This window comes from Clinocottus analis, unplaced genomic scaffold (assembly GCF_023055335.1).
Source record: "Clinocottus analis isolate CAN_PGR_092001 unplaced genomic scaffold, fCliAna1.0.p SCAF_3, whole genome shotgun sequence".
NCBI classification, from domain to species: domain Eukaryota; kingdom Metazoa; phylum Chordata; class Actinopteri; order Perciformes; family Cottidae; genus Clinocottus; species Clinocottus analis.
Window position 1 is genome coordinate 18,544,299 of NW_027176042.1, and position 27,586 is coordinate 18,571,884.

Sequence of the window (27,586 nt, forward strand, 5' to 3'; positions counted from 1 at the left end):
GATCTTATATTGACCAAATTTAACTGATCCACATTAAGTCCAGTTAATTGGTCAATTTTAGTGATGAAGATCACTCTTTTTGCGATGTTGCAAATAATTCAGTGACAGCAGACAAGTGAGTTGGAGTGCCACAGCGTCCATGGTGCAAGGTAATATCTTGAGTTTCCACATTGTGAGGTTATACAGATTGTTAACTTGAGAAGAAGAGAACAATGGGCACTACTGGCAGACCCACTAACACGAGGTATCGGCACAGCACCATTTTAAGATTACACCAAGCTATTCATAAACATATGCTTAGCTTTATGTGATCTTGCAAATAGGAAAACTTGCAAAAGTCAACCTGACAACAAACCAAAACATACAGATATCCAAAATATATGAGCACAGATTCATACGCAGCATGAAACACAAACTAGATGCTATGTATAACATTGAAGCATGACAGGATTAAAAGAATATTCCTTTTTTTACGGCACTAAACAGCTAGAATACAGTGTGAGCAGACACAGTTTCTTCCACCATCATCATTAGGAGAACAAATTTGATCCAGACTTGTATTTTTACCGACTTTTCTAAAAAGTTAAGTGCAACTTATTCTCTAATGAATGGATAGAATTGCAAGCGTTGCGGCGCCACTACAGATGTGAGTCCCTGTCTGAAGGAAAGCTCCATTTCTGACATGCCGTGTTCCAGTCAACAGTTGTTTTATAACCTCTAAGACTGTGGTGCACTTTCTGCATCAAACTGACATTGGTTTGGCTTCACGCAAACACAGAGCTATTTATAGCATCTCTCCCACTTTATTTTCTCCCTCCCCTTCTCTCCCGCTCGTGTATTTGCATTTCTGCTATGCAAACAGGAGTCTGGTGTCAAGTGCGTCAGGTGTACAGGCCGTACTTGTCCCTTCTCTTTCTCAAGCCTCAATCTATCTCACAATGCCGTTCCCTCGCTCGCCCGTGACTCCCCCCCCCCCTCTCCTCCATCTCACTGTAGCTTTCCACCTCTCTCTCACCTTCACCCTCTCCCCCCCCCTCCCCTCTATCCCTCTCTCAACCCCCTCTCTCTGTCTGTGTTTTCCTTTGCTCAATTGTTTTGCTGTAGATTTGGCCGCTATGATTAATGACCTCAAAGCCTCAGGAAAGCAAACAGAGAGAGAGAGGGAGAGAGAGAGAGAGAGAGAGAGAGAGAGAGAGAGAGAGAGAGAGAGAGAGAGAGAGAGAGAGAGACATACAACAAGCTCGCCCTTCCATTACAAATCTCCCTTTTTTCTCTCACGTCACCTGTTTGTATGTTCACACAGAGCACGTTATGAGATCTGCTTATCATGATAGGTTACTACACAAGAGACATATTTTATATGCACACCTTTTTTTAATGTGATTTCTGACGATAACAGCAGATTTTCCAGACCGTTGTTATAAGGTCCCGTGAATTATTAATATGTTCTTATTGAGTTTATTTGGCTGGTTAAATGATTGCATTTTGCGATCATGCACCTCCAAATGAATGCATTGAATGTCCAGCTTTTCACATTATTTCCAAACGCTTTCAGAGCTCTCTGTGTGAAGAAAAAAAAAGATAAACGAGCATCAGAGCAGGAGACCAGTGACTAGTCACACTCAGAGGCGTTTAGGGTCTTGCTCAAGGACACTTCAGCTGGGTAGATGCTTGAATAGGGTTGATTTGTAGGTGTAGGTGGGATTTATATCACAAAAGGTGCACATTTGATAGTCATTATTCAATATGATATATATATATAAACCATCCTAGTAGCTATTTGGAACTACTACTATAAAAGTGCAAGATGATATATTTTTAGCTGCTAAATTCAATTACTTAAGAACAGAATACAATGTTTTTACATTTCTTCTTTGCTCAGATGAAAACAAGAAATATAGACAAACATAATGTGTCAGTTTTAGAGGGTTTGAGGTGGGAATTAATCATTCCCCTCGATTTGGATATTGTTTGTTATTCTAACAACTCGGTGACCTCAGTGACTCCTTCACATTGTGCTGCAGGAGCACCACCAGACTCACACCACCAGTTTGCTCTTTGACATTCTCTACAATTGCTTTCCACTCCCCCTGTTTTGCTCATCAACATCTGGTTTGCAGGTGTGAAAATAACCTATTTCATGACACCACCACTTCCAGCACGATGTGATTAGGAAAGCAAGTAAAAAACGTTTTCCAGGAGCAATAAAGAAAGTAATTTTATTTGCAGAATGCAATGATTATTCCTCCAGCAAACTAATAGTGCTATCAGACAGAAATCATTGCACTAGAAGTAAAAGCTCCATCAGAGTCCGAATGATAACGTGGCAATGGAATTGGGGTTTCAAATAGAATAATGGTGCAAGGAATTGTCTTTGTGCCGTAGTTTGTTTGGTGCTCTGAGTGTGTCACGTATGAAGATAGAAACAAACATGCAAATGAACTCTGTAGTAGTGGAATCCAACTCATTTTAATTGAAAATACACCCCCCAAAAAGGGTTAAAACCAGCCATGTCAAACTCATTTTAGTGAAGGGGCCACATGCCGTCTATTTTGATCTCAAGTGGGCCGAAACAGGGAAATCACAGCATAATAACACATAAATAACGACAATATTTCTGTGTTTGTGACGCCACTTTGATGGTGTGATCCATTTTTAACGACTTCCAACACAATACTACCCTCGCTCTCATTAATTGCGACTGTGGATCAATGGGTTGCGTGTCCGTCTTACAAGCAGAGGATCAGATATTTGAATCCCAGCTCTGCTAATTTGGATCTAAAAAAAAATATATATATATATATATTTTTATTTTTCTTCTGTTGGACAGGACCCCTTGTGGGCCGGACCCGGCCCGCGGGCCGTATGTTTGACACTCCTGGTTTATACTGAGCAACTAAACAGCTACATTACAGTCGATTCGGTCCCTGGAACACATGGCTTATTGCATGAGATGAAACATTGCTCTCAAAACGTTGTGGCTCATTGCTGGTCCCTGCACACAGTTTGAGAAACAACCCCCAGCACGTTATCGTGGGCACATATCTGTCCCGTTACTTGACCTTACAGTCGCAGCGGTAATGCATCTGAGCCGCTACGAGCTGACTTGAGATGTGTTTTGTTTCCTCATAAATGGCTGGTGCCAAATAGTGTCAGACAGAAAAGCAGGGAAGGCCTCTGGGAGTGTGAGTGTTTGTGTGTGTGTGTGTATGTGTGTGTGTGTGTGTGTGTGTGTGTGTGTGTGTGAGTGTGTGCATGTTTATACGCCGTGTGTTTCAAGCTGCGGCCTCTGGCTGTGACCCCAGTGTTAATCACACTACAGCCAGAACAACCACAGGCTCTATCACCACTGCTGCTGCTACAACCCTCCTCCTCTCCGACTCAGATTCTCTCTCATTCATGCTCTCTGTCCTTGCTCTCTGTTTTTGTTTTTCTCTCTCCCTCTCTCGCTCCCCCCCCACCCCCTCATTCAATCTTTCCTCCTATACTTACTCCCACTTCTCCACGATCCCTACCAGCTCCTTCACCATGATGAGCTCAAGGGTACACCCTCATCTTTGTCATCCCTGTAACCTCAAACAGTCACCTTTCCGCCAGTCTCCTCTTTTGGATTTATTGAGCTCTGATTCTGAGTTCTGGATTAGCAGGGTGCTTCTTGTCCTTGTTTCTTTGGCAAAGTGCAAAATTGTTAAAGACTGTTCTCACCTCTTGGTGTGTAGTCTCGGTCGCTAGCTTAGTTGCTAAAAGTGCTGATTCGTCATTGGTTGGCCATGTTCCCGATTCGTTAGGGTGAAACGGCCTCTGTGTCTGCTCTCGTTCTTACATTTCAGTCATTGTCAACTTCTGTTTTAAATGATGGACATTATCATAATCACCTGCATTCTAAAGGTTTTGGAAAACCCACACTACGCCACAAATGACAAATCAGAGCGAGGGAGCGGGAACCTCCTACAGCTTTCCAAAAGAAAGCGACAATTCAATCGAAATCATCTTGAAGACTTTGAGTCTGACCGAAAGTAAACACGAAAAGTAGGTCCCCCGGAAATCCCTGTAGCCGTTGCAGCGAGGCAGCGAGGCAGCGAGGCAGCGAGGCAGCGAGGCAGCGAGGCAGCGAGGCCGCTCGGCGCCGCGAATCAATTTCTGGGCAGACTCCCGGCTGACTTACCTGTCATGCGTCGTTTGATTATGCTAATGTTGCCCTTGATTTGATGTGACTGGCCAACTGGCTGGCTGACTAACTACACGGCCGTTGGCGCAATTGTTGTGATTATCACTCTGTTGTGCCTTTTGTCGCCCCGTGACACCCGTGGAATCGCAGCGGTGAGGTGTGCGGGTACTTACACACACACACACACACACACACACACACACACACAATCTCAGGCTGTCGGCGAGCTGGGACGAAGAGTGTGAGTTACACAAGCTTTGACAGGGCCTAATTATACGTGTCTCTAATGAACTGTAATTACTGACATCCACCAGAGCATCGAGGTCTATAAGCCGAGGACTTGCAGTCATTAGGCTGCTGTGTTACACTGTTTCTGTGTCTCCACTGAATGACTGAAAAGCTCTGTTTTTCTGTCCCTGTTGTGTTGTCTTTGCATAACTGTTTTCTCTCTCCCTCTCTCTCTCTCTGCAGTTTGATGGTGACAACATGTACATGAATGAAAACAACCACGAGTTCCTCCCACCAAACCAGGTGAGTACAAATTGCCTCTAATGGAATACACTGCTCTTTTCCCCTTTTCCTCTTATTTCATCTGTTCCCGTGATCGTTGCGCAGCCATTTTCATTCCACCATTGTTCAAGCTTGTTAGGATGGAAGACAAATTGTTTTTACCGAAACAACCACAGTTAGAGTTATATGACATCAGCTGAAAGCAAAAGGGACTGAAAGCTCTCAAAAATAGTCCAATTAGTTCACCCATGTTTTATGCTGACAGATGTAACAGAAAAAAACAACTATTCGCTGCATTCTGCACTCCATGGGTGAAATATTCCCCTGCGATAATATGATAATATATAATATTATGAGCGTTAGTGTTCAAAGAGTCGAATAAACTGAAACACATTTCTTCTGGTCCCAGAATCTGGAGAATAATTACAAATCACTGCCAAGGATTCTTGCTTTTATTGTTTGTGGTTTCTTTTTATCCTATAAGTTGTTGCTTTGGCAACAACTACTTATCCTGGGGTCCATAGTAAAATGTATGTTTGCTCATATACATACCATAAAGACTGTAACATAGGTTTCCCTCAATGGCTAAACCAATAAAAAAAACATTAAAAAACTAATGTATAACATACAAGCTAATTCATAGTAAAACATAATAATAACAAAATTTAAATTCATTTCCGCGTCCATTCTGCAAAGAGAGTTCTAGACGGTTTTTGATAATGTATGATGATTTACTTAATGTTCTGACATGGCTGCTACAAAATGTGATTTTCCCTCTGTAAAAAAAAGTATATTTTTTGTCTATTACACACTAAAGCTGGAATGTCTCCCAGCATGCACTGGACAGGTTGCTAGTCCATCACAGTCTATGTCAGACTGCCAGAACCACATTTCTGCTAAGTACAGAAGGAGGAAACCAGAGAACCCAAAATACCCAGATCCCAAACATAAAGTGCTTGGACCTTCTTTCTGTTTCAACCATTAAACCAACTCTCCCATCATAACATTCAAATTCACTTCATTCAAATTATGCGACTATTCTCGGCGCACATCATTTTCACTTTGGTAAAAGCCAAGCAGAAAGCGTCGCTTCACTGAGTGAGTTTTGGCCTCATTGCAAAGGATTTATTAAGTTAGAATAGAGGGGGAGTCAGCACTCTTCTACAGTACATGGCAACCATGTCACTGCCAGATACACTGTAGCACAGCTGGTCGTGAACAACTGGGAGACCATATGGTTGTGTTTGGACAGGGGGATTTGTGGAGTTTGGGAATAAGCCCATCTGACACACACAGGGGAGCAGGGAATTTGTCCCTGTCAATTGCAATTATTAGAACCGACCCATAGGCTACAGTAGTTGTGTTTCTGTTACATTTGCTGTTTTGCTTAATTTCCTAATGCCCTGGCTTGTTGAAGTGTGGCTCGAGGCCCAGAGCGAGAGACAGAGCCGCCTCGGCTGTTCCTTGTGCTCAATTCCCTAAGTTTATTTCGATAACTCTGACGACACATACGTCTGTTACGGATTGATTTTCAGTCGGATAGCGCCGTTATCTGACAAATGTCTCAATCTGCTACTTGGCTGTCTAAATCATCTTAAGAACCACTGCTTTTTATCGGCCATTTGTATTCAGCGCATGTACTTTTACTGCAGTGCTGATTGTCCGATTACAAGTCGCGCTGATGTGCACAATGTTTTTTGCTGAATTACTGAGGGACAGATAAAACATCGCAAATGTGGCATAGAAGATAGACAGAGAGAGAGAGAAAGGGGGGAAAAGGTGGTTATCAAGGAAGCAGGAGAGAAAGACACGGAGGGAGCGAAATGGCGTGAAACACAGTGATGAGATGAGAGACGATTTTGCTTTGCTCTGTGTTATACTTTGTTTACTCAAGATCCCCTCATATTTGACATGTGCCTTGCTCTATTCTCCGCTTCACCAAGTTTCGCCTCTCCTTCCTTCTGACAGCTTGAATCAGGGAGAGCCTTAGGGGTGGGCATACACGCCGGCAACAAAACATAGAGATGGAGGAAATGGGAAGAATCGTTGATCTGCACCTCCTTAGCTGTGTCCTAATTCCACACTTTGAGCAAATTCTGAACATATTTTAAGTATCTAAATGGGACACCACTACATTTTACGCAAAACAGGGAGTATGCAGACTGAGAACGCTTCAGTTGTGAGGCGGCTGCTATTGTTGCACTCTTTTCCCACCGTGCACAAATTGGATGGCGGTGAAAGAGCTCGAGGAAGATGTTGGGAAACAAACCAATTAATAGTACATTTTTCTGGATCATAAATAACAGTGGGATGTCCCAAATCCATGCCACATTCGGATTTTGTATATCGTTATACCATTTTCTGTATCAAATGACACTTTAAAAACAGGAAATTGTACAACGCTTGCGCCGTCGGACGTCAATCAAACTGCTACTTTAGAAATAAGCTGCCAATTAAACTTAACAAAAGAGGCAGCAAAATGTTTTCACAAAATATTTAACTGTTGTTTTTTTGGTTTTCTGAGCTCTTTCTGGAGCTGTACCTCCCACGATTAGTTTGACATTTTATCGGTCTGTGAGTATCTTCTCTTTGTGCACTGCATCGTGGGAGAATCCACATCAACAGGATACACGTGAACAAATATAATACTCATGAAGTCACTTCTCCAGTGTCAACATACAGCGTACTCACAGCCTGCTCAGACTTGGTGTGCAGTATATATTTGGGACGCAGTTGCAGTTTGATTGATGTCTATCAGCGTACGTGTTGCATAATTAATACAAATTGTTAAAGTGCATTGATTTCTTTTATGCTAACGGCAAAAAACGATACAGTTCATATTCTATTCAAGCAAGTGTGTTTCGCTGCGAATGCGTTTCTTCTCGTGTTGTTTGTGCCGTGGTAAAAATGGACTCGGTGAAAGTAACAGACGGAAAACACAGCTGCAGGGATCATTTTTTATTAATTAGTTTTACTCCTGAATAAACGTTTTGTACGGTATATACAGTAGCTGCACTACTCTCAATATATTCCATCTTGAGTAAAAACAAATCACACTGCCTAAAGCTCACTTTTCTCTGCTTGCTGCTTTATTATCTCACTATACTTCTCTACCTCTCTTCCTCCCATTCTCTCAGACTCCCCCACTTTTGCTCATTTTCTCACTCCGTTTCTCTTTTTCTCTCTTACCCCCCGCTGCATTTAAATGCATTTGGGTCAGCGGTTCCGCCTCCAAACTGTGAAAGTGTGTCTCTCAGTGCTCGGCTGTCTCTCACTTCAGTTTCTGCATGTAATCGTTCTATTTAATCTGGCTCACCTATATAAATACATTTTCTTCTACCTTCATATAGGACAGGCGCATATACCCTGTTGAGTAACTGTACGAACGACTGAGACGCTTAGATGGGTATGCTCTCATGATGAGTCACAACGAAACGGGGTCAGTGCCATTGTCATATCGATGTTCCCATGAGCATCGGCGTCTGACCCTGCTTAGTTATCTGTGGTGTTTCTTCTAGTCTCTCTCAACCCCCCCCCCCCCCCCTTCTATCCCCAGCGGAGTGACAAAGTGTTAGAGATTCAATGACAAGGTCACGGACCTCGGTCGTGCCATCAACAAGCTCTTTGTCTGCCCCCGTGGCCGCTGACCATTGTCGCGGCCACAACATATGAGAGAGTAACCAACGTGGAGGAGCTGCGGCTCATTCCAGTGTCTTTGCAGAGGTCTGATGTGACCCTCGAGCACAACCAGAGACACACAAACACGAGATCTGCTCAGTGGAAAGTGGATGAGCACCAGGTGGAGAGTCTTTTCTTTATAATAAAGGTCTCAGCAGACCTTCACCTGAAGTGGGATTTCTATTAAATAGAAAAGTACGGTGCGATGCGATCAAAGATAATGCACTGTGAAGATGCCTTCTCATAGCTCCTCAGCAAAGTAAAAGAAACTGTATACTTCATCAGCACTTTACCTTGACAATGCTTTGCTTTGATGTCTTTCTCCCTGACTTACGAATTCATTTAGCAGAACTGCTGTTTGAGAGAAATATGTCACAGAAAGAAGAAAAAAAAATAACACAAGGAGGAAATGGAAAGTAGGGGAAGGAGAGGGGAAACTGCACAGGGGAATAATTCGACTAATGGAGTGACTGTTTGGATATTCAGCAGAAGTAGGAACAGAGATTATGATCTTGCAATTAGCGTAACAAGGTTTTATTGATTGGCTGCCGCTGTAGCGTCTTTGCTGCCAAGATGCTGCATGTGGTTTTAACATGCACAGTGTGTGTGTAGCCCAGCCAGTCACACTAGTCCTACCACTACGAGAGCAGAATCCAGCTCCGTGTTACCATCGAGCTGTGGCCATTTACTGAGCATCAAAGCTGAAATATTATGGATTGCCGAGTTGAAAGGGTCTGTTTGAATGCCTGATGATAAAGTGGACGGCATTTGCATTTTCCACTCACTTTTAAGTTAATGCATTGCCCCCCCTCCCTCCCCTCCTTCCTCCCGGCCCTCTTTGAGTAAAATGCAGGTATTAAAAAGGCAGCTTCTGGTAACGAGTGATTTGAAAGTTTGCCTGCCTGTTTTACATGTTGGGAGCTCAGATGATGTTTTAACGGCAAGTTTGATGCTTTTTCTCTTCTCGGTTATTTTATTGTAAGTCGTTGCTGGCAGGCTTTCTACCGGCCCCTTGAGTGTTGTAATTGTAATTAGGTCGGTGTGCGAGTGCCAGCAGCAGATTTCGGAGACACGGAGAAGCAGAGACGGGTTGGACACCGAAGATGTTTTCATGTGGCAGCAAACAGATGCGATTATGATTAAGTTTTAAAAAAAACAAAAAAAAAACAGACTGAACTTACAATGAGGCCTTCGTGTTATTTTGTTATTCTTACGTGTTTTTAATGATAGATTTAGTGTTGTAAGAGCTCCTTTGAACAGACGCGATGTCTGTCACCGTGTTAGTGCCTAAACTTGTGGAAACTCCAGCCTGATGAATATGATTAAGTCCGATTCCACAGCTCGACTGTGTCCCTCATCATTCCCCCATATGTTTCTGATGAACAATTGTAGAACATGATCCCATAGTCTTTTATCTACAACCTTTGACAAATCTATCACCTCGTCCCTCTATGCTCTGAATTAAAGGCCCATTCCACCTTTCCAGTTTAGATGAGTAATTCTCTTGTTTGGCAGCAGCCCAAAGCCCAGCCGGCCTGTCTGGAACCTCGGCGAAGCCTGATTGGTCAGGTTCAGCCATGTGTGACTGACAGGAAGCCTGCTGATTGGGGGAGACGGTATCTTCGGATCGTTGCGCTGATTAAAGCCTTGCGGCGGCGTTTTTGTAAACTCCCGCCGTCCGGGGTCCCCGCACCAGCGCCCCGGCCCTGCTGGTCTGAATTACAGCTCGGCCGCATTAGTCTGATTTACAGCTTCCTCCCGCTGTTTAGATTGACGCTGGGGACCAGAGTGGCAGGTTCCTCCTACCCTACGCTTCCACCTGCCCCCTTTCTTTCAATTGACTCTCCCACCTTGTGCCTCACCCTCTACTCGTTATCCCGATCTTCCCAATCCCTTGAATGTTCTCCCTCTCATCCCACCTCACGTAATGTACCAAATGTATCTGTCCTCGGGCCTTTGTACAATTTATTCGGCTCTTCTCACCTATCCCCTCTCTCCCCTACTCACCCTTTTTGTCTCCCTGTCTGTCTTTTCTTCTTACTTTTCCACCTTCCTCCCACCTCCATCTCTCCTCTATCTACCTCCCCTTATCCTCCTTTTCTCAAATGCCCCCCTCAAGCCTCTGACAGCATCCCTTTACCTTTCTGAGTACCTCCCCCCTGCCCTTCCTCTCTCACTCCCTCACTACATCTTTTGTGAAAATGAAAACAAAGAACAGCCTGCCAAAATATTTCTATAGCTGTTCGCTGACAAAGCAGAGAGTGGAGACAATGCAAAAGGATGTGCAGGCATATTTGTCGCGGCAGCAGAAAGATGGAAAGTTCTCTCCCTGTGGCCTTTTCACAGTCATTGGGAAACATCCTCACCCTTCTCCCTCACTCTTGCTCCGTTTAAAAGGCCTCTGTGTGAAATACTCATCTGACATGGCACCACATATAAATGCAGCTGTATATTTGTGTAAGGCCCTCGCTCTGCCAAGCTGTCCATCCTCCTGTTGCCCCAGGTGATCAGGTGAAACTAATGGCAACCTTAATGTGTTTGTGTAGGCCCTTCCCCCGATTGGATAACACGATGACAGACCAAACACTCACTCTTGTGCTCGATCACATGCCAGAGTATTATAAAAGACAGGCAATGGGCAGTGTATTTTTTTTTTTTTTATCCTTTTCATAACTGCAGAGATTTCCAATCTGTTTTAAAAAATAAATCTCACAATGTACTTGAACTGGTTTCCCTCATGGCTGCAAAACGCATTTGAGTTATTAGAGAGGAAAAGAGAGATTCATTAGCAAAAATACTTGGTTAATTATTGATGCAGTATCTTCAAGGTAAGAAAAAAAGCCCTAAGCTGACATCGATCCATGTTGGCTTATTTTCTCTGCCGAGAGAAAGTTTAAATGAGGTAATAAAATCTTGCTTATTGAACTGGTTAAAGGTGAAATATATACAGGATTCAAAGCATTAATAGATCAGCCAACATTTGCTCTGCAAAGATATAGTGGAGTAATGTGAAATCGCTTTCCCTCCATGTGTGTTACAATCTGAACTTTTCCCTGCTTTGTTGACATACCCGGGCCGGTCGTGCATACTTTCAGTGCATGTTAGTATGACCCACTGGCTAGCTTGCGGCCTCCACTCAACACTGCGCTCATACAACGGTTACAGCTGATAATGCTTTCCCAACCGATGTGAAACGTCGCCCCCACTCTCCGGTTCCCCTCAGATGAAACACTGTTAGCTCTGACACCACTGTTGCTGCTGTTCATGCTGTTAGCACTGTGAGCTGCTAGCTGTCAGCTCAGCCATCGCCATGTTGAGAGCCGTGTGGAGGCAAAAGAAACGCTCTCAATCTTGTGTTTTGCAGCTTTGCGCAGCACACAGTCAAGAGTCAGAATACTTTTATAGTTTAACATGTTATGTATATATTTGAGTAGCTCTTCTAGCAGTGGGGCTCACCATGTAAGACGAACCAGAAACGTAAACGACCCAAGGAAATTATTTGAGGACTGTTTCAGTGTACTTTTGTGTGCCTGAATAGTCCGGATGTAGTTAACACCACCTACCTGCTTTTAGTTTGAGTGGAGGCATATGAGCAGTGAATCTGCTAACATCAGCATGCTAACATGCTCAAAGACAATGCTATTGATGTTTGGCAGGCATTATATTTGGCACATTACATTTCATTTAGCTGACGCTTTTATCCAAAGCGACTTACAATAAGTGCATTCAACCATAAGTACACATTTCTTCAATAAAGTCAAACTACATAGTCTCTTTAGTATGTGCCATTTGAGTGCTACTAAAGTGCTACTACTGCGCTACCGTCCTTATTCAAGGTGGGGGCACGTTCACCATACAATGCTGCTATGTTTTACCATGCTAAAATTTTGTCAGAACTACTAAGAGAAGTGAGACTTCGGGAATTTAAAGGTATTTTGTCATAAACCACGGACAAATCCCCAAAGTTCTTACAATTCGTCCCAAGTGTGAATTTCACCAAATGCCATGGCAATCCATCCAATAGTTTTATATCAGTCTGGACCAAAGTGGTGGACCAACTGACCGACATATCCCTGCCCTGAGGCACGCTGCTGGTGTGGCTACTGGCTAACCCTCCCTTAAAACTCTGTCTGTTTGGGGTTTTACTCTGAAATCCTAGTTGTGGATATGCTGCGATGTTCTTTTGTGGACACTTTTGTGAAGCATCAACTGTGAGTTGCAGTGCGGAGTTCTAGTGGAAGACAGGGAGGTTCATTGACGCTGGAGAGCTGTCTCCTCCACTCCCCTCCACTCCCCACCAGCCTCTTATTAACAATGGCACCAAGAGTACGAGGGTCCAGATGTTAGTCTCCTGCTCCCACCAGCTGTGCCAGCCTCCAATACACAGCCTCATTGACTCCGAACCAGGGGGACACTTAAGAATACACTAACACCACACACACACACACACACACACACACACACACACACACACACACACGCGCAGAGTTTCAGTAAGTTTTTGTTCAAAGAAATATATTGTATACACAATTTTCACAAAAGCATTCAAGAGCCATTACACCCAGGTTTGTGTAAGAAGAACAGCACACGGACCCACATTTGTCACACAGATTAAATGACTCACTCACTCACACACACACACACACACGCACACACAGTCCCACCAGCCACATGCACTTTACATTGCCCTTCTCCCGGTGTATGAGTTATTTGTGCGTGACAGGATCCTAACAATTCTCCGAATAATGCACGTTTGTTTGGATGACTGCGCCATCAGCGCTCCCTTTGTTATTCTCAACATTGTTTGAGTCAGTCGGTACTGATCCACCAACCCTTTATTGTGCTGTTGTTTTTGTCCATTTACATGCTCTTATAACAATAATTAGTTTTGTCATTCACATACAGTGGCACCATTTTCCACATGTTACTGACAATTTTGACAGTACGCGCAGAAGAGTAGATGACTGAAGAGTCATTTAAAAATGTTAAAAAGCAGTTGACTTGCTGCTGTTTTGTTTTGTGGCCTTGCCGAGTCTCTGGGTGCTCATAACTCGTCAATAGCAGTGGCTGTTGTTAAGCCTCCCAGAACAGACAGTCGAGTGCCAATGAGCGAAGTTAAAAAGGCGTTCCTCTCCAGGAGACATGGCTGCTCCGAACAGGGAGAGACAGAGGGGACACTGGAAATAAGACTGGATGTCTGAGAATGTAACAGTGTAATCTTAGATTCACCCTGTCAGGCAATAAGTTTGATTATAGTCCTCATTTGAAATGTTGGATTCATATCTTTCCCCTCCCCCCATCCTTTTCTGCTCCCCTCCTCTGTGTTTTCTACACCATCCACCCTCCTCCTCCTCCTCCTCCCCTCTTCTCCCGTCACCCACCACAGTATCAACATCGCCATCACAATCCCCCTCGATGACTATTGGGTAACCTGAGCAATCGTGTGCACTCATGGTTTGTTTTCTGACCGCATTAGTGGAGATCACAGTTAAGTTTTCACTGACACCGAGCAGCATCTGCATAGCATTACTACCGCAAGGTCTTGAACTCTTGCCGCGCCTACAACGCAAACCAGCAGAGGAAGATATAGATACATGTTTATTTATCAAACCATAAACCTGTTATTCCTCTTCAGAGTAATAACTGTGTTGTGTTTTTTTTTTGTTTTTTTACCACTGTTACACATCTATTCTATTCTACAGTATAGTCATTTGGGAGCCATTTAAATGTTGTTTGTGTTCCAGTTGAATGTTCAGCAATAATGATGTGGTTGTTGTTGCTGACAGCTCCTCTCTCGCCAAAATCAAGTGTTATTAGACAGTGAGGAAGAAACAGAGACAGAAACTAAGAGAGAAGAGGGTCAGTGACACATTTTCAATGAATCAAATTGAATAAGAAAGAAAAGAGGAGGAGGAGGAGGAGGACGAGAAGCAACATATTAGGCGCAGGAGGCAGCTAATGTCTGGCCACTCGCGTCGGTTTTCGGAAGAAAAAAAAAGCGTGCAAGAGGCAGACAGAAACAGAGGTACAAGGGAGGTTGTGTTTATTATTTGATAAAGCCTCCCTTATAACCTCAGCATGTTGTGCAATAGCTCTGGCTCTCCTTCAACTCTGCGGTGTGCCACTTCAAATTAGTCGCTTGTGGAGAGGGCCTGCCCCGTCTTTGCAAAATGCATTAGTACGCCACTCAGAGCCTCATACAGCCTAGGGTTAAACACAAATTATATCATTTCTGTCATCCAATCAAATCACACTGACCTCTTGACCTGCCAGATGAGTCAAATGCATAATGAAATATGACATGGCACAAAAGCTCTGATTCTAATCTGCTCTGACACGCGATCAGATGAGGATGACCTCCTGACCTTGACTGACAAGTGAGACGAGCACTGGGAACAAGATACACGAGGGAGAAGAAGGGAAGGAAACATAAAAGAAAAAGGGGGAAATATAAGCAATTAGGAAGGCTGGTTTTAGTGAATGGGAGGTTAGTTAGTAATCAACTCAGTATCTGGGGTGAATAGGGCCATCTGCATCTTCGGACTTTGGGCAGTTGTTATTCGCTTTGATTATTCGCCCCATTTCCTCCATAGTTTCCCTTCCGTAATGATAAAAAATAAGCATTTTTTCCCCCCAGAATTGCAGCAAGGGCTAAAGAGATAGTGGCTGGATTTTTATTTCCTAGAAAGAGCGTGACTGTGACATTATTTTTTCCGTCTCACTCCCTCACTCACTCCCAGTCTCTCTCTCTCTCTCTCTCTCTCTCGCTCTCTCTCCCCCCCCCCCTCCCCCCATCCCATTCTTTCACCGAACAGAAACACAGTACATGGCGATTTAGCATCCCCATCCCCACAGCCCCTTTCATGATTTTCAAACAGTAACACAGTGACAGATAAATAATGCAGCCTGGCAGTTTTAGAGGGAGATGAGATGGCAGGGGAATAAGCGACTGGGGGGGAGGGAGGGGAGGCTGATTCAGGGTCCGGGGGATGTGGAGCGGGGACCAGAACTGTTTGGGCTCTGTAAGGGACAGGCCAGGCTGGGGTTGGGCCAGCCAAGAGAGGAAGAGGAGAGTGGAGGTTTAGGGTGTCTGTAACTGGATCTTTGGCGCACCCCCCCTCCCCCCCCTCCCCCTCTCTCTCTTTGGGCTCTGCTGAAGAAGGCTTTGTGGTGTGTTGATACCCCCCCCCCCCCCCCTGAAATGATATTGTAGCAGAAGAACGACTATGGCTTTAATTAAGCCTGAGTTGACTGAGAGAGATGGAGGGATAAGGAGAGAGAGAAAGAGGAGAGGGGGGGAAAAAAAGGAGTATCAAAAACAAACAGCCCAATAAACAGAAATAGCAGATCAGTTCATGCCGTTAAGCGTTTGGAAGTAAGTGATCTTTGTAGTCTGACGACAGCTATTTGCCTCTGCTGTGTTCCATTAAAACAAGAGCTCTGTGTACACTAGTAAACATGATCATTCATAAATATACAGTATAATCTTCCTCTGGGAGAGCGATGGCAGAGCGAATGAAAATGGATGATGCCCTCAAATTCTTCCCAAAGATAAATCCACCGTTTGCCTTGCAAACTGGACTGCGTGGAAAGAAGAGATAACGGAGCCTGACTTTGTCCCTGTGTGCAGAGTGCTGAGCGGCGGATACGGGAAGGTGTTGGAACGAAGAGTGTCGGTGGTGATGGAAGTGGTAGTGTGTGGGGGATTTTGAGCATAAATCACCACTGTGACAAAGCTCTCCAATAGGCAGATAAGTGCACATTAGTGGTAAGGCAGATCTGTCATCGTCTGTCAAGCTGTCGGTCCCGCCCTCTCTCCCCGAAACCAACGCTGACTTGAGAGGACTCTAAACTCTGTGTCTGAATATAATCATGCATGCGGGCTCTTAATGCGGAGCTTGATTTTTTTGCTTGATTATTTTTTTAATCGAAAATGTTCACAGTGCGTGTGCCATCTGTCTGTATTATGATGTCCCTATTTTAGGTAATATCGCAAGAAACTGGCAAATAATATGACTAGGGTTGAAACTAATGAGTATTTTTATTACGGATTCATCAGAGTCCAAGGTGACGTATATTGATATAATGCAAATATTCAGTTTAAAATACTAAAATAAACTACTACTAAAATACTAAACAGCATGCAGCTCCTTTATTTCCATTTGAATTTGGAGTTGACAGTGAATCATGTTTCAGAATAGTAATAGCAATACACAATTTGATATTAATTAGGTTATGTCCACAGAGTCCAAATTTCTACAGGCATTACAACAGTAATCTAAAGAGGAAAAAGAAGAATGTACAGATAATGAGCCATTAGCCACAGTCAATATCATCTCCAGAAGGCCTTGGATACTCCGGCAGTGTTGCAGAGGGAGGGAGAGATCCGTGCCAAATAAAAGACAAGCTGGAACGCTCCCCAATCAATGTTATTTTCTCTCTCAGTCCCAGACCAACTGTCTATTCATCTGTTTCTTTCAAATGAAAGGTGTGCTGCTATGTAACACTTACAGTCGAGAGATCTGTCTCTTAATTAAAATGTTACAGATTGTGTTTCGCTCACTGTGCAGACGGAGCATACTGTCTATTGGAAATCCCGCTGGTATTGATCAGAGGAGGAAAATAAAGGATGTTTCTGGAAGAAAATAGAATCTGTGTAATGCAGCTTTTGGTAGGAATGTGACCCTGACTATTGGAAGTGAACCCATGTCGACTACCTCATATGGGGGAAAACAAAGAGGAGGCTTTTGTTTGAAAAGTTAATTCCATACTAGGAGGCATGCTGGTGCGTACGATCCATCAAATGCATTGCCTTTGTTTGGATTTCACTTTTAAAGGAGAAAAGAGTATACATTAGCTAGAGTGCACACGTGGCTCTGTACATGCAAGCTCATTTTGAATAGAAGCATATGAATAATTTATCTTGCCACAATCCAACTGGGAACGTCCTTGGTATTTACATTTTATCATCAAGGGCACTGGATGAGCCCTCACAGCAATCCAACACATGACACATCTCCGGTCCGCGTCCCTTTGCACAATCAAAAGCAACGGACAGGGTCCGGGAAATGTTTATGTGGCGTGGATATATAGATTTATATGCAAAGACAAACCAAAAAGGTGGATGAACATGCCTGATGATGTCACAGTGGTCACCCCCCTCGTCGTAAGAGAAGCGCAGTGAAAAATGGCGCTAAATGCAGAGGCTCCGAGGGATGCGCACCGGGACTCACTTCACACAATGGCCTCAATGTTTATAGCAGACAATTTAGTTTCCTTCCAACAATTATGAGGGAAATTGAATCTCAGGAAATGTTCGTTTTCTTGTCGAGTACAATAACAGCGTCCCCAAAGGTTTACAAAATCATCTGTCTTCAAAGGACAGTCCAGAAAATTAATATCAACTGCCTTGCAGGCTATGTCAAGACCAAGTAAATCTAATTGTGGCAATCCCTTTTTATTTATTTTTAAACTTTTTTTCATTTGGTGTTACTGGTAGGAAGATGAAAGTGTGCCATAAACGCTGACTCTTTGTCTACATTCCTGCTTCACAATAAAAACATCACTGACGTCCTTTTTTGTGGTCAAATTAAAGATGGGTGTTTTAGTGTTTTAGGTATTGCAACTTAATGAAATTCCTCTCATCTGGCTTTGTGCTTACTTTGTGCCTCAGATTGGTATTCATTTAAAACACATTAGATACATTTTAATCCTGCTGAAAGCAAGTGTTGTAAAAACAAGATTGTCAGTTACTATGTGTTAAAAATGTGTGATCCAAATGAGGGGAAAAGCTTGCAACAAGGATTTAGAATTGCTATCACTTAAAGAAGGAAACACAATAACAATACTGGTAATTTTCTTTTGATGCAGATTGAGGTTTGTTGGCAGGCCTTTTATCATTGTTTATTCCAAACATCTGAAAAATGCAAATTCATAATTTGCAAGCTATCCTTTTTTTAGTTATACATCTTAACAAACCTATAATTTCCATGGCCACAATATTCACAGAAGAGGCCTTTATGCTCACCTTTTAGGTTGAGTGAAACAAGAAAGAGAAATGTGCCCCGTATCCTCTCTCCTTTCTTCCATCTCCCCATGCCCCTTATTTTCTAAAAGTATCTGTTTGAGAGATAAATGACCACTCTGCTGCCGAGGATGACAGCCTACACAAAGATGATATTGAATTTATTTCAGAAATGTTGCAGAACTGACTGTTTGATGTATACTGCTAGACATGAATCATAAAAATTCTATTAAAAAACCCTTGAATGGCTGACACCAGAATATTATTTGTGATGATTAATTTGACTCAGTCATTACAATGGGAGTCAAGTTGGATAGTCTCAGACAAAATTGCTTTTCATTCCCCGTTGAATTTCCCTGCTATTTTTCTTTTCTTCTGTCTCTGTGCAGGACTCTGATCTGATTGGACTTACTGTGTTAGCGCGACAGCACACAAATACAGAGGCTGTTGGTCTTCTTTATTACTGAACGCTGAGTTTTTGTTCCAAAATGAGACGTTCAAAAATGGGAATCTAAATTACACTTCTTCGAACAAAAATGACAGATCAGAATTCAAGCAGTTCACAAAGCTATTTGGAAAAACTGAATCCATAGGGGAACAAGATGCTCATGTATTAATGATTATTATGGTTGTATCAGCCTTAAATGTTGTAAAGGTTACTTTACACTAAGGGCTTTAATGGCTCACCTCTAATACAGCAGTGGCTGTGTTGACACAAAGTGGTTAGTAGATCCAAGCAGAAACACATTTTGCATTTATTTTGGATCAAACACTGACTCTCCCATCAACTCACTGTAGTTAGGACAGCTGTCAGTAAGAGGTAGTCTGCCAAATATGTTTCAACATGTAAACCACAAGGTGTTAAGATAGACACAAAAAATACACATCGAGACGAAACATTTGCTTCCCTCGAAGTAGCAACTGTAACATGTACCGCTTCTATGAATACTGCGTATCTAGAACAGCTTACAACTGGAAATTCCCCTTTTTTTAAACAATATCCTCCATGTTCCACAACATTTAGTGTTGCTTAATAAATAGTATAAGTCTGCCTAGATGTTAGTTATAATTAATTCAACTTTTTAGAAAACAGAATAAGACATGTTTCTGTGGGGGGGGTTGGACTATTGTAAAGGGCTCTAAATACTGTGATACCCATGAACCTCAGCTGACATTGCTGTGGAGAAGAAACCAATTAGAGGCGCAAATTAGAGCTGTAGCAAATACCGAGCGCTTTGTTGTTGCATTTGGGAGCAAAAATCACCAGCGTTGCCACATTCATCCAAAGATATGCTGCATATATGTATTTTTCTTGGTAGTTGACTTTTGTTCTCACATTTTACATACCGGTACACAGGCTTGTAGCTTTAACTTTTGTTTATTTTTTTTTGTGTGTGTGTGTCATTTTGAAAAGCAATGTTCATCTTTTGTGTTCCTGATGATTCAACTTTGGAGAGTTGTATACACATCCAAGTGCTCCAGTTACATAACATGACCTCTGCAGGAAATGAACAGAACTTTCAGAACTCTTGGCGCCTGAAATAACGATTCCTCTCTGTGACTCTCTCACTACAACCTCAATGTCTACATCTGCAACCCATATGGAAGCGTGTCATCTGGATATCAGTTATGTCTTGGTTTTAGTTTGATCTACGGGTATCCGCTACTTCCTTAAACCTTAGTGTTCTCACTTCAGTCTCTTTTTCTCTCTCCCGCAGAGCTACACAGGTCAGACTGGCGGCGGAGGCGGAGGCGGAGGTGGAGGTGGAGGCAGTGGAAATGGGGACGAGGACTACGAGATCCCCCCCATCACTCCACCTAACCACCCCGAGCCTTCTCTCCTTCACCTGATGGAGCATGACTCTACAGGCTACCTCTGCCACTCGCTGCAACACAATGGGCTCATCAACCCGTATTCCTACCCAGAGCTGCCCACACTTATGATGTCCAACATGCTGGCACAAGACGGCCACCTCGTCTCCAGCCAAATGCCCTCGGTGAGTAGCACTACATGGACTGAACCATTCCACGGGGGCCGCCGTAACATAGGTTGGGATTTCAAGTGTGCCGGCTTTCGCAAAAATTGTAGGACTTTGAAGAAGTGTTGGTTTTTTTTGCTCAGGAGGACAGACTATTTACCTTTTACATGTGTAAACACACACACACACACACACACACACACACACACACACACACACACACACACACACTCTCTGAGGCAGATGCAAAGTTGCAATTTAGGCGGGAGAGGAAGATGATGGAGCATATGGATGATTGGACAAATTTGACCTTTAAAAAGGATTTTCAAAGCTTTTGGGATATTTCAGAAACATCGAAAAACAGCCATTTAAAAGCGATCTCTAATGCGAAACCGATTACGAGCCCATAAGGTAAACGTGATTTTCAAGGCATGAAAAAAAGGGGGCTAAGTGGGGGAACTGAATGATTGTTCAGTGGTTTCCATGTCAGCTCTGATGCATGGCGAAAAGGATTGTGGGTAAATCCATCAGCATCATATCTACCTCGACAGCATGCATCGGTCAATCTGTCAAGCCTTCAAACATGAATGCGCACTGATTACTCCCTCAGCTCCACACAGAGCTACTCCTCCACAAATTAGCATCTCCTAACCGTAATTGCATTCATAGAAACTGCAGGAAATAGAGCAGGTTTCTATCACAATAAATTATATTATGTAAAGCTCATGTGTGAAACATAATGTATAGGCTGCAGTAAGCACATGTATCTCCTATAGTATACATACCTCTGCACATGGCAAGAAATAAGTAGAGTTCAAAGTAATGTCTTTTTTTGGATCCTGCTATTCAGTGATCAAAATGTAAATATTGTAATAGAGATGCACTGAAATACATTTATGTTGTGGTTTGATATATTAGATTCAATGCTTCTTTCTTTTTTTTTAACATATTGATGTAGCATTGCTAATAATCCTAAATGGAGGGGTTTTAATGTGGCTGTATGGCAACCGAGGAGAGCAGGAGTAGTAGAGGACTAAATAGATGGTGGTTTTATAAACTAAACATGATAGCTAAATAGGGCATCAGAACAAAAGTTCAGGGTAAATTAGCAAAGAAATTCCATGACGTAACAGCAGCCTCACAGCAAGCTGCTATAAGAGCGACTCTCCCACAGACGATGCCTAAGTGGCTTTAAACACCCCTCCTGGCTCGACCCTAATTGGACTGAGCCACCGCATGCGATTAGATAAACCAGTGAGGGTAATTCCCACTGAAAGCAAAACATTTGAATAGTTAAAACTAAACCGCTGTTAATACACTCTTCCCCCACAAGAGGAAGTTCATGTCCCCCCTCCCCACACCCTTAACCAGCCAATAGTGTCTGGTCCAAAAAAAAAAAGAGTAAAAGACTGCTGGGTCCTTCCGTTCCCCTTCAGACCAGATTGCCTGTGACCACAATAGTGCCTGTAAGAAATGTTTTTATGAAAAATCGCAATTTGAAAACATCACAACGGTTCATTTTATTCCATGTCCTTGTGATGAACTTTAGAAATAAGTCAAGTAATTGATGGCGCCATCAGGTGCTTAACGAGACACAGCTGACCTGACTCAGCTTGATGACAGTGATTGCTGTCGGCCACCAGTCCGGCCTTGTGAGGGAACCTTCTCGCAATGGACACGCGCGGGTGTTTCTTTTATTGACGGCAGCGCTGAGATCCAAGAGAACATTTCTCGGAAAAAGAAATAGCACGTGTGGTCACGATATTAACATATTTAAAGAGTTCAGGGTTTGAAGATCAGAATATAACACGTTCATGACTTACTTGTTATTGACTGAGATGTTAAAAGATCGAGAAATAACTAGACTTGACATCTGTACCTTCCTTTATTATAATAGATTGTACGAGGAATGACATGAAATACATGTCTGTTAATTAAAATAAAATAATTGTATTCACAGTGAAAATGAAGCGTGATGTATTCTAATGTTCACCATAAACACAAGAGATATGATTAAACAGTAGTCAGCATAGAGACAACATATGGCTTGGTTTTTCTAATATAAACATACTATATATTATATATACTGTTTCAATATCCCCCCCTAGGTATTGGATTTATGTGTCATTTATCTTCATATTCATTTCACATTTTGGTCATGACCTTTACTGTGGAGACAGTGGTTGATTGGCCAGTGTTTCGCTCAGCAGTCAGGATATTTGTTACTGCTACAGAGGGCCACACTCTGTGGTTTTAATAGATTGAGTATTTCAGGTTGTGTGATAAAAATGCATGCGATTTTAAATGTTTGAAACGGCACGCGATGAACATGTCACCAAAACACAGACACTACTAATGCTGGTAAACAATGTCTATTCTGATAACCTGGTGGGTTGACTACGTTTTGAAAGTGGAGACACAAAAATGGGCGCGACACACTTTTCCAACGTGATATTTTGTCCAAATTAAGTTTGCATTCAGAGTCATTTAGAAGCACATAGATCAAGTAAAAGCCAAAACGAAATCACAGCTTTTAACCAAATGATCAGTGATATTTAAAAATGATGTATAACCTCCCAAACCTTGATATTTCTAAGTGGCTCTGAGGGAGGTTCCTTGAACACATAGGAGACCTTTTCAGGGCTCTGCTTCAACTCCATTGCAAAAAGCAGCATATAAAGCAAACTCAGACATTTCTAAGTCAAATAGGCTGCCTGGAGAAACCACCAAACCGTAGCAGAGGTTCATTTGTGCTGAAAATGGAGTGTCTATTAAATTGGTGCCTCACCTTGACACAGTCTGTTGAGCAGAGTAATTAAGCAAACTCTGCAGTTCAAACATGAGATTCTATCATAATGAATACTTCACTCGACATGGATAGATAAATAACAAGGGTTAATTCAAATTTTTGACCGTTTTGTGTGCTAAAAAAATACATGCACATGTCGATAGAAAGGGATTATTTTGCTGCTGTTGACACTGTTTGTGTGTTTCCAAGTGGGTCTGTGTGTTTCTGTGTCCTCACTATAAACAATATCTCTGCTGTTGAAATGGATCCACTACATCTGGAGGTCAGGCCTTATATTCAATCTTGAGCACATTGAAAAAAAAAATCCATTAGGGTTCATCTTTCCTGCATCAGCCATTCTATTGTGGTGCTGCAGTGAGATCTGTTTTCATCAGGCAGATTCAATACGTGAGCTGGGCAATGAAAAGAGTGCAATAGAGTTGGATGAAGAGAGGAGGGGGGTGAGAATGGAGAGGGGGAGGGGGGCATTGTGGGTAGGAAAGCAAGAAATTGCAAAGAGGAAAGAGGTAACTCTTATTCAAAATGAGCATATACCTCCAGTTGTCCGTACCTCCTGGATTTCATTATTAGATATTTTAGAGATAATTCAGTTGAGTAAAATAAGGTTATTCTATCTCAACAAAAGGTTCGGAGCTTCTGGTTTCTAAACTCATATTTATGTGATTCAAGCATGGGGACATTTAGAAGTACTCTATTGCAGGTGCAACATCTAAACATAAAATAAATAGGGCGATTATACAACAAGAAGGATTTAGAGTCGAGCTGTATTACGGCAGCAGTTGATCATAGTCAGGGGGCTGTTGGCAAACTGTGAGACTAAACAGTGCTCAGATTTACATCTCTGGGTGGATACAACAGTGGATTGTGGGTGTGGATCCTCCAGACCAATGATAACGATCAAGATTTTCACTCGCATGCGAATTGGAACTCAAAGAATATCAAAGAACAACTTGCTGCGTTGTCCGTTACTGGATTTCAAAACAGTCCAATGTGGCGGAAATAATTCACCAAAATGTGTTTCTTTAAAACATTTGAGGTGTAAGGGACCTGAAATAATGAATAAGGCATGCTAAATATATCTTCATTTTAAATCGAAATGGTTAGTTAATATGTCTCATCCTTCCTTCACTCTCAAAATACTAATGTTCGCAGCCTTGTACTTTTGGCTTTTATTTTGTTTTCAAACTCTTTTTTTGCTCAGAATGAATTGTTTTTACGGTCACGATTCAACTCGTAATTGGTTGGCTTGGTTCCATGCTTAAAACTCTTGGTAAAGATTTTCTGAAACAAGTGGAGTGAATGAATCTCTGCAACCGGAGCTGTTCAAAATGTTTAAGGACTATTTTTAGCTGCAGATTAATAGACGTTTGGTTTGCAAGAAAGTAACGGCAGCAGGATGGCAAATTTGGTTCTTTGGCTACACGAAAAATGCTTGTTTGTAGATCTGAATCGAGCGCCACATTTTTTTTTGTGACAAAACAAAACAGTTCAGTGATATCAAGGCGGGTTTTTAGGGACTTGCAATTGGCATTTTTCACAAATTTCTGAAATTTTACAAATCCAACCCAACTAAATGTCAAAATATTTTGCAGATTAATTGACCCACTTTGTTGGATTTGTTTATAATGTGTTGCCTATCTAATTCTTTAGATCGATACAAAATTCTGAGCTTATTTTCTTCTTCCACATGACTCAACACGGGGATGGTTGAGTCAGAGCGGCTAGAAGCTAACGCTGCGAACGCTGCGAATGCTGCTAATGCCGCTAATGCTACTAACCCTGCCAATGCTGCTAACAGTGCCAACAACGGCAGTGCTGACAGAGCTAACGGTGTTTACCTGAGGGGGAACCGCCGAGTGGGTGGTACACTAACCCTGCTAGTCAGGACGACGTTATCTACTGAGGGCCATTTAAGGGTCAGTGTGACGGGGGCCGTCGTGCAGTGCGACGGAGCCGTCGTGCGCTAAAAGCACAAGCAGCCTGCCCGGCTAACGATTCAAGGAGAAATTTGGATTACAACACACATTGTCTTCTCAGGTAGACATTACTCCAATGTAGTTGTTTGCTGCTATGATAATGCTCTGAATAAATACGTAACATTGAAGTCTGAATCATTGATATCGGCAGTTGAGAGAAGCGAACTGTCCCGTCCAGCCAGGTGGGGATCTTTTAGGTGTTGTTTTTTCTCTGTTGACTCAAACCTGAAAGATATAATTGACTGTACTCTCGTAATTGAGTAAAAGGGCCATTTTCAATTCATACTTTTTCTTTTTTTTCTGGCGCTTATTGTGTTGCGGTCTGAAGCCCCTCCTGGCCAAACCTGATATCTTTCAGAGAGCTCTTTTCTCTGATGCTCTGATGCACTTGGCAGGGCCTCCCTCTCTGTTAATGCCCCCACTGTCATACCATCTACAAGTTCCAAAACACATTAGACATTTAATAGCCATGCTCAGGTTGCATTGATCTTATCAATACAGCCCAGAAAGATACACATCTCTGCTGCTAGTGAATAATGTCTGGACTCACAAGTGAAGTGCCCTTGTTGTTGTCTAATATATCTTTATTTAAACCAAAACTTGCCAAAAGCAACACTATTTTATCATTGGCCTGATATGAATGAGATTCACACCTGTGCTATCACAACGACATCTGCAATCTATTCCAACAGAAAGGCTCCACATTCAATTATGGTACATTTAAAATGCGCCCTTAAATTTAAATGACATGCATGCCAGCGACTGGAATAAATTATCTTTGATTAAGGTTTTTTCATGTTCTTCAATGATGCATGCAATATTAGCCATCATCAAACTGGCTCGAGTGTGATGTTTTGAATATGTAACGGATGATGAATGTATAATCAGCCGCAGGATGTTGTGCTTAACGGCTATGTATTAGCAGAAAGAGCTATATGCAGCCTTAGCTCCATCAAACTCCCAGGTATTATCTCATTTGTTATTTCCCAGAATACAAGACGTGAATCTGCCTGAATGAGGGTCAGTTCCTTTTGAAATGAGGGTGGTCTGCCTGCTGTATTCATATTCAAATTCATACTCTTAATTTCTTTTGTTACCAACATTTAAATGTAAGAATTTCCTCCCAAGCTCCTTATCTGCAGTTGTTGGGGTTAATTATCAAGTGTTAATCCCACCCTGATTGTCATGTTAAGTTGGGTGGATGCCTGTGTTTTCTTTTCTTTCTTTTTTTTTTTTTTTACTCGCGAGGCATTAAGTGCTTCTGGCAGGTGCTCGCTCTCCAAGACTGCGTGAATGAAATATGAGCTGCAATGTCAACTGAACTTGTCACAGACAAGCTGGGATGAATTAATGATAAGAGAGCAGAGGTGTTTTTTAATGTGTTCTCTCTCTGATGGAGGGTCTCAGCAAACGTATTATCGCATACTGTACACCTGCTGTTTTTTGTATAAACATGAAACAGGTAAAAAAAAAAAAAGCTGGATTAAAGATGAGGTGATGGTTTTTTAAAGAAATTCTTGCTCTACTAATTCAAAGTCTGAAAAAACGACTGGTACGTCACCTTGACTGTTATCAAGTGACTTTACAGAAATACTGTAATTAAATGTGTTTAGACTTTTCCAATATGGACTTTAATGGAAAAGGTAAGACAATTTTAACGACTTTCTGCTCTTTAGGGCTTTGCCTCATTCTATACTTTTTATTCAGATGAAGAAAACCTATTTCTCCTTTGAAAGACCTTCATTTTCACTCATTTTTTAAAGGGATTAGAGCGTCTGTGGAAAATGATGGAATGTCTGTCGCTTTCCACCACAGTTCAACAAGCCCAGTGATAGAAGGGGACTTGTATTAGTTATTCCAATGTTGATTCAGACATAGATGATGTTGAATGATCAATGCCCTCAGCGGAACAAAAATAGCACTTGCTTGTTTGATGGCCTCTTGGAATCTGCTGAGAGGAAAAAAAAATATGGCTGTTCTTTAAACTGTTTTCCTCTTTTTTTTCTCCACTTTTTTGTGATTATTTATTTGGAAATTGTCCCTTAGGCTAATGTTCCATTTGGCATTTCACACCTCCCTCTCCCATAAATGAACCATCACAGCCATAAATCACTGGACAAACAGAGACTTGTGCAAACCCTGAAAGGTTCAGAGATTTATGTAACACATTCATGTTTTCCACTTCCTCATTTTAGTACTCCACTGGTAAAGCCTAGCTAATAAAAGGTCCTATTAATATTTCCTGTTGCTTAGCAACGGCAGGCAGCAAGTAATAGCATTCTGTGGAAAAATAGATGACCGATAAGGAAAAATTCAATTCTTTTCTCATCTCCTGGGAGAAAGTGCCTTATTTTTCTGGCAATGTGATATGAAACTGTAGTTGTATATTAAGAAATATCTTAAAAGAAATATAGGTTATTTTCCAATTTCATCTTTTCGTGG

The 27,586-nt window shown here is 42.2% G+C and overlaps 1 protein-coding gene across 3 annotated transcripts in view; it reads left to right on the forward strand.

Moving 5' to 3' along the window:
* The window catches only part of tox2 (TOX high mobility group box family member 2), an 89,899-nt gene that overhangs the window by 40,798 nt on the left and 21,515 nt on the right, over positions 1-27,586 (forward strand). For all 3 annotated transcript variants that reach the window (XM_068595275.1, XM_068595276.1, XM_068595277.1), the window contains exons 3-4: positions 4,640-4,699; positions 20,099-20,377. In XM_068595275.1, the coding sequence (XP_068451376.1) occupies positions 4,640-4,699; positions 20,099-20,377 (339 nt within the window). The remainder of the gene's footprint in view (positions 1-4,639; positions 4,700-20,098; positions 20,378-27,586) is intronic.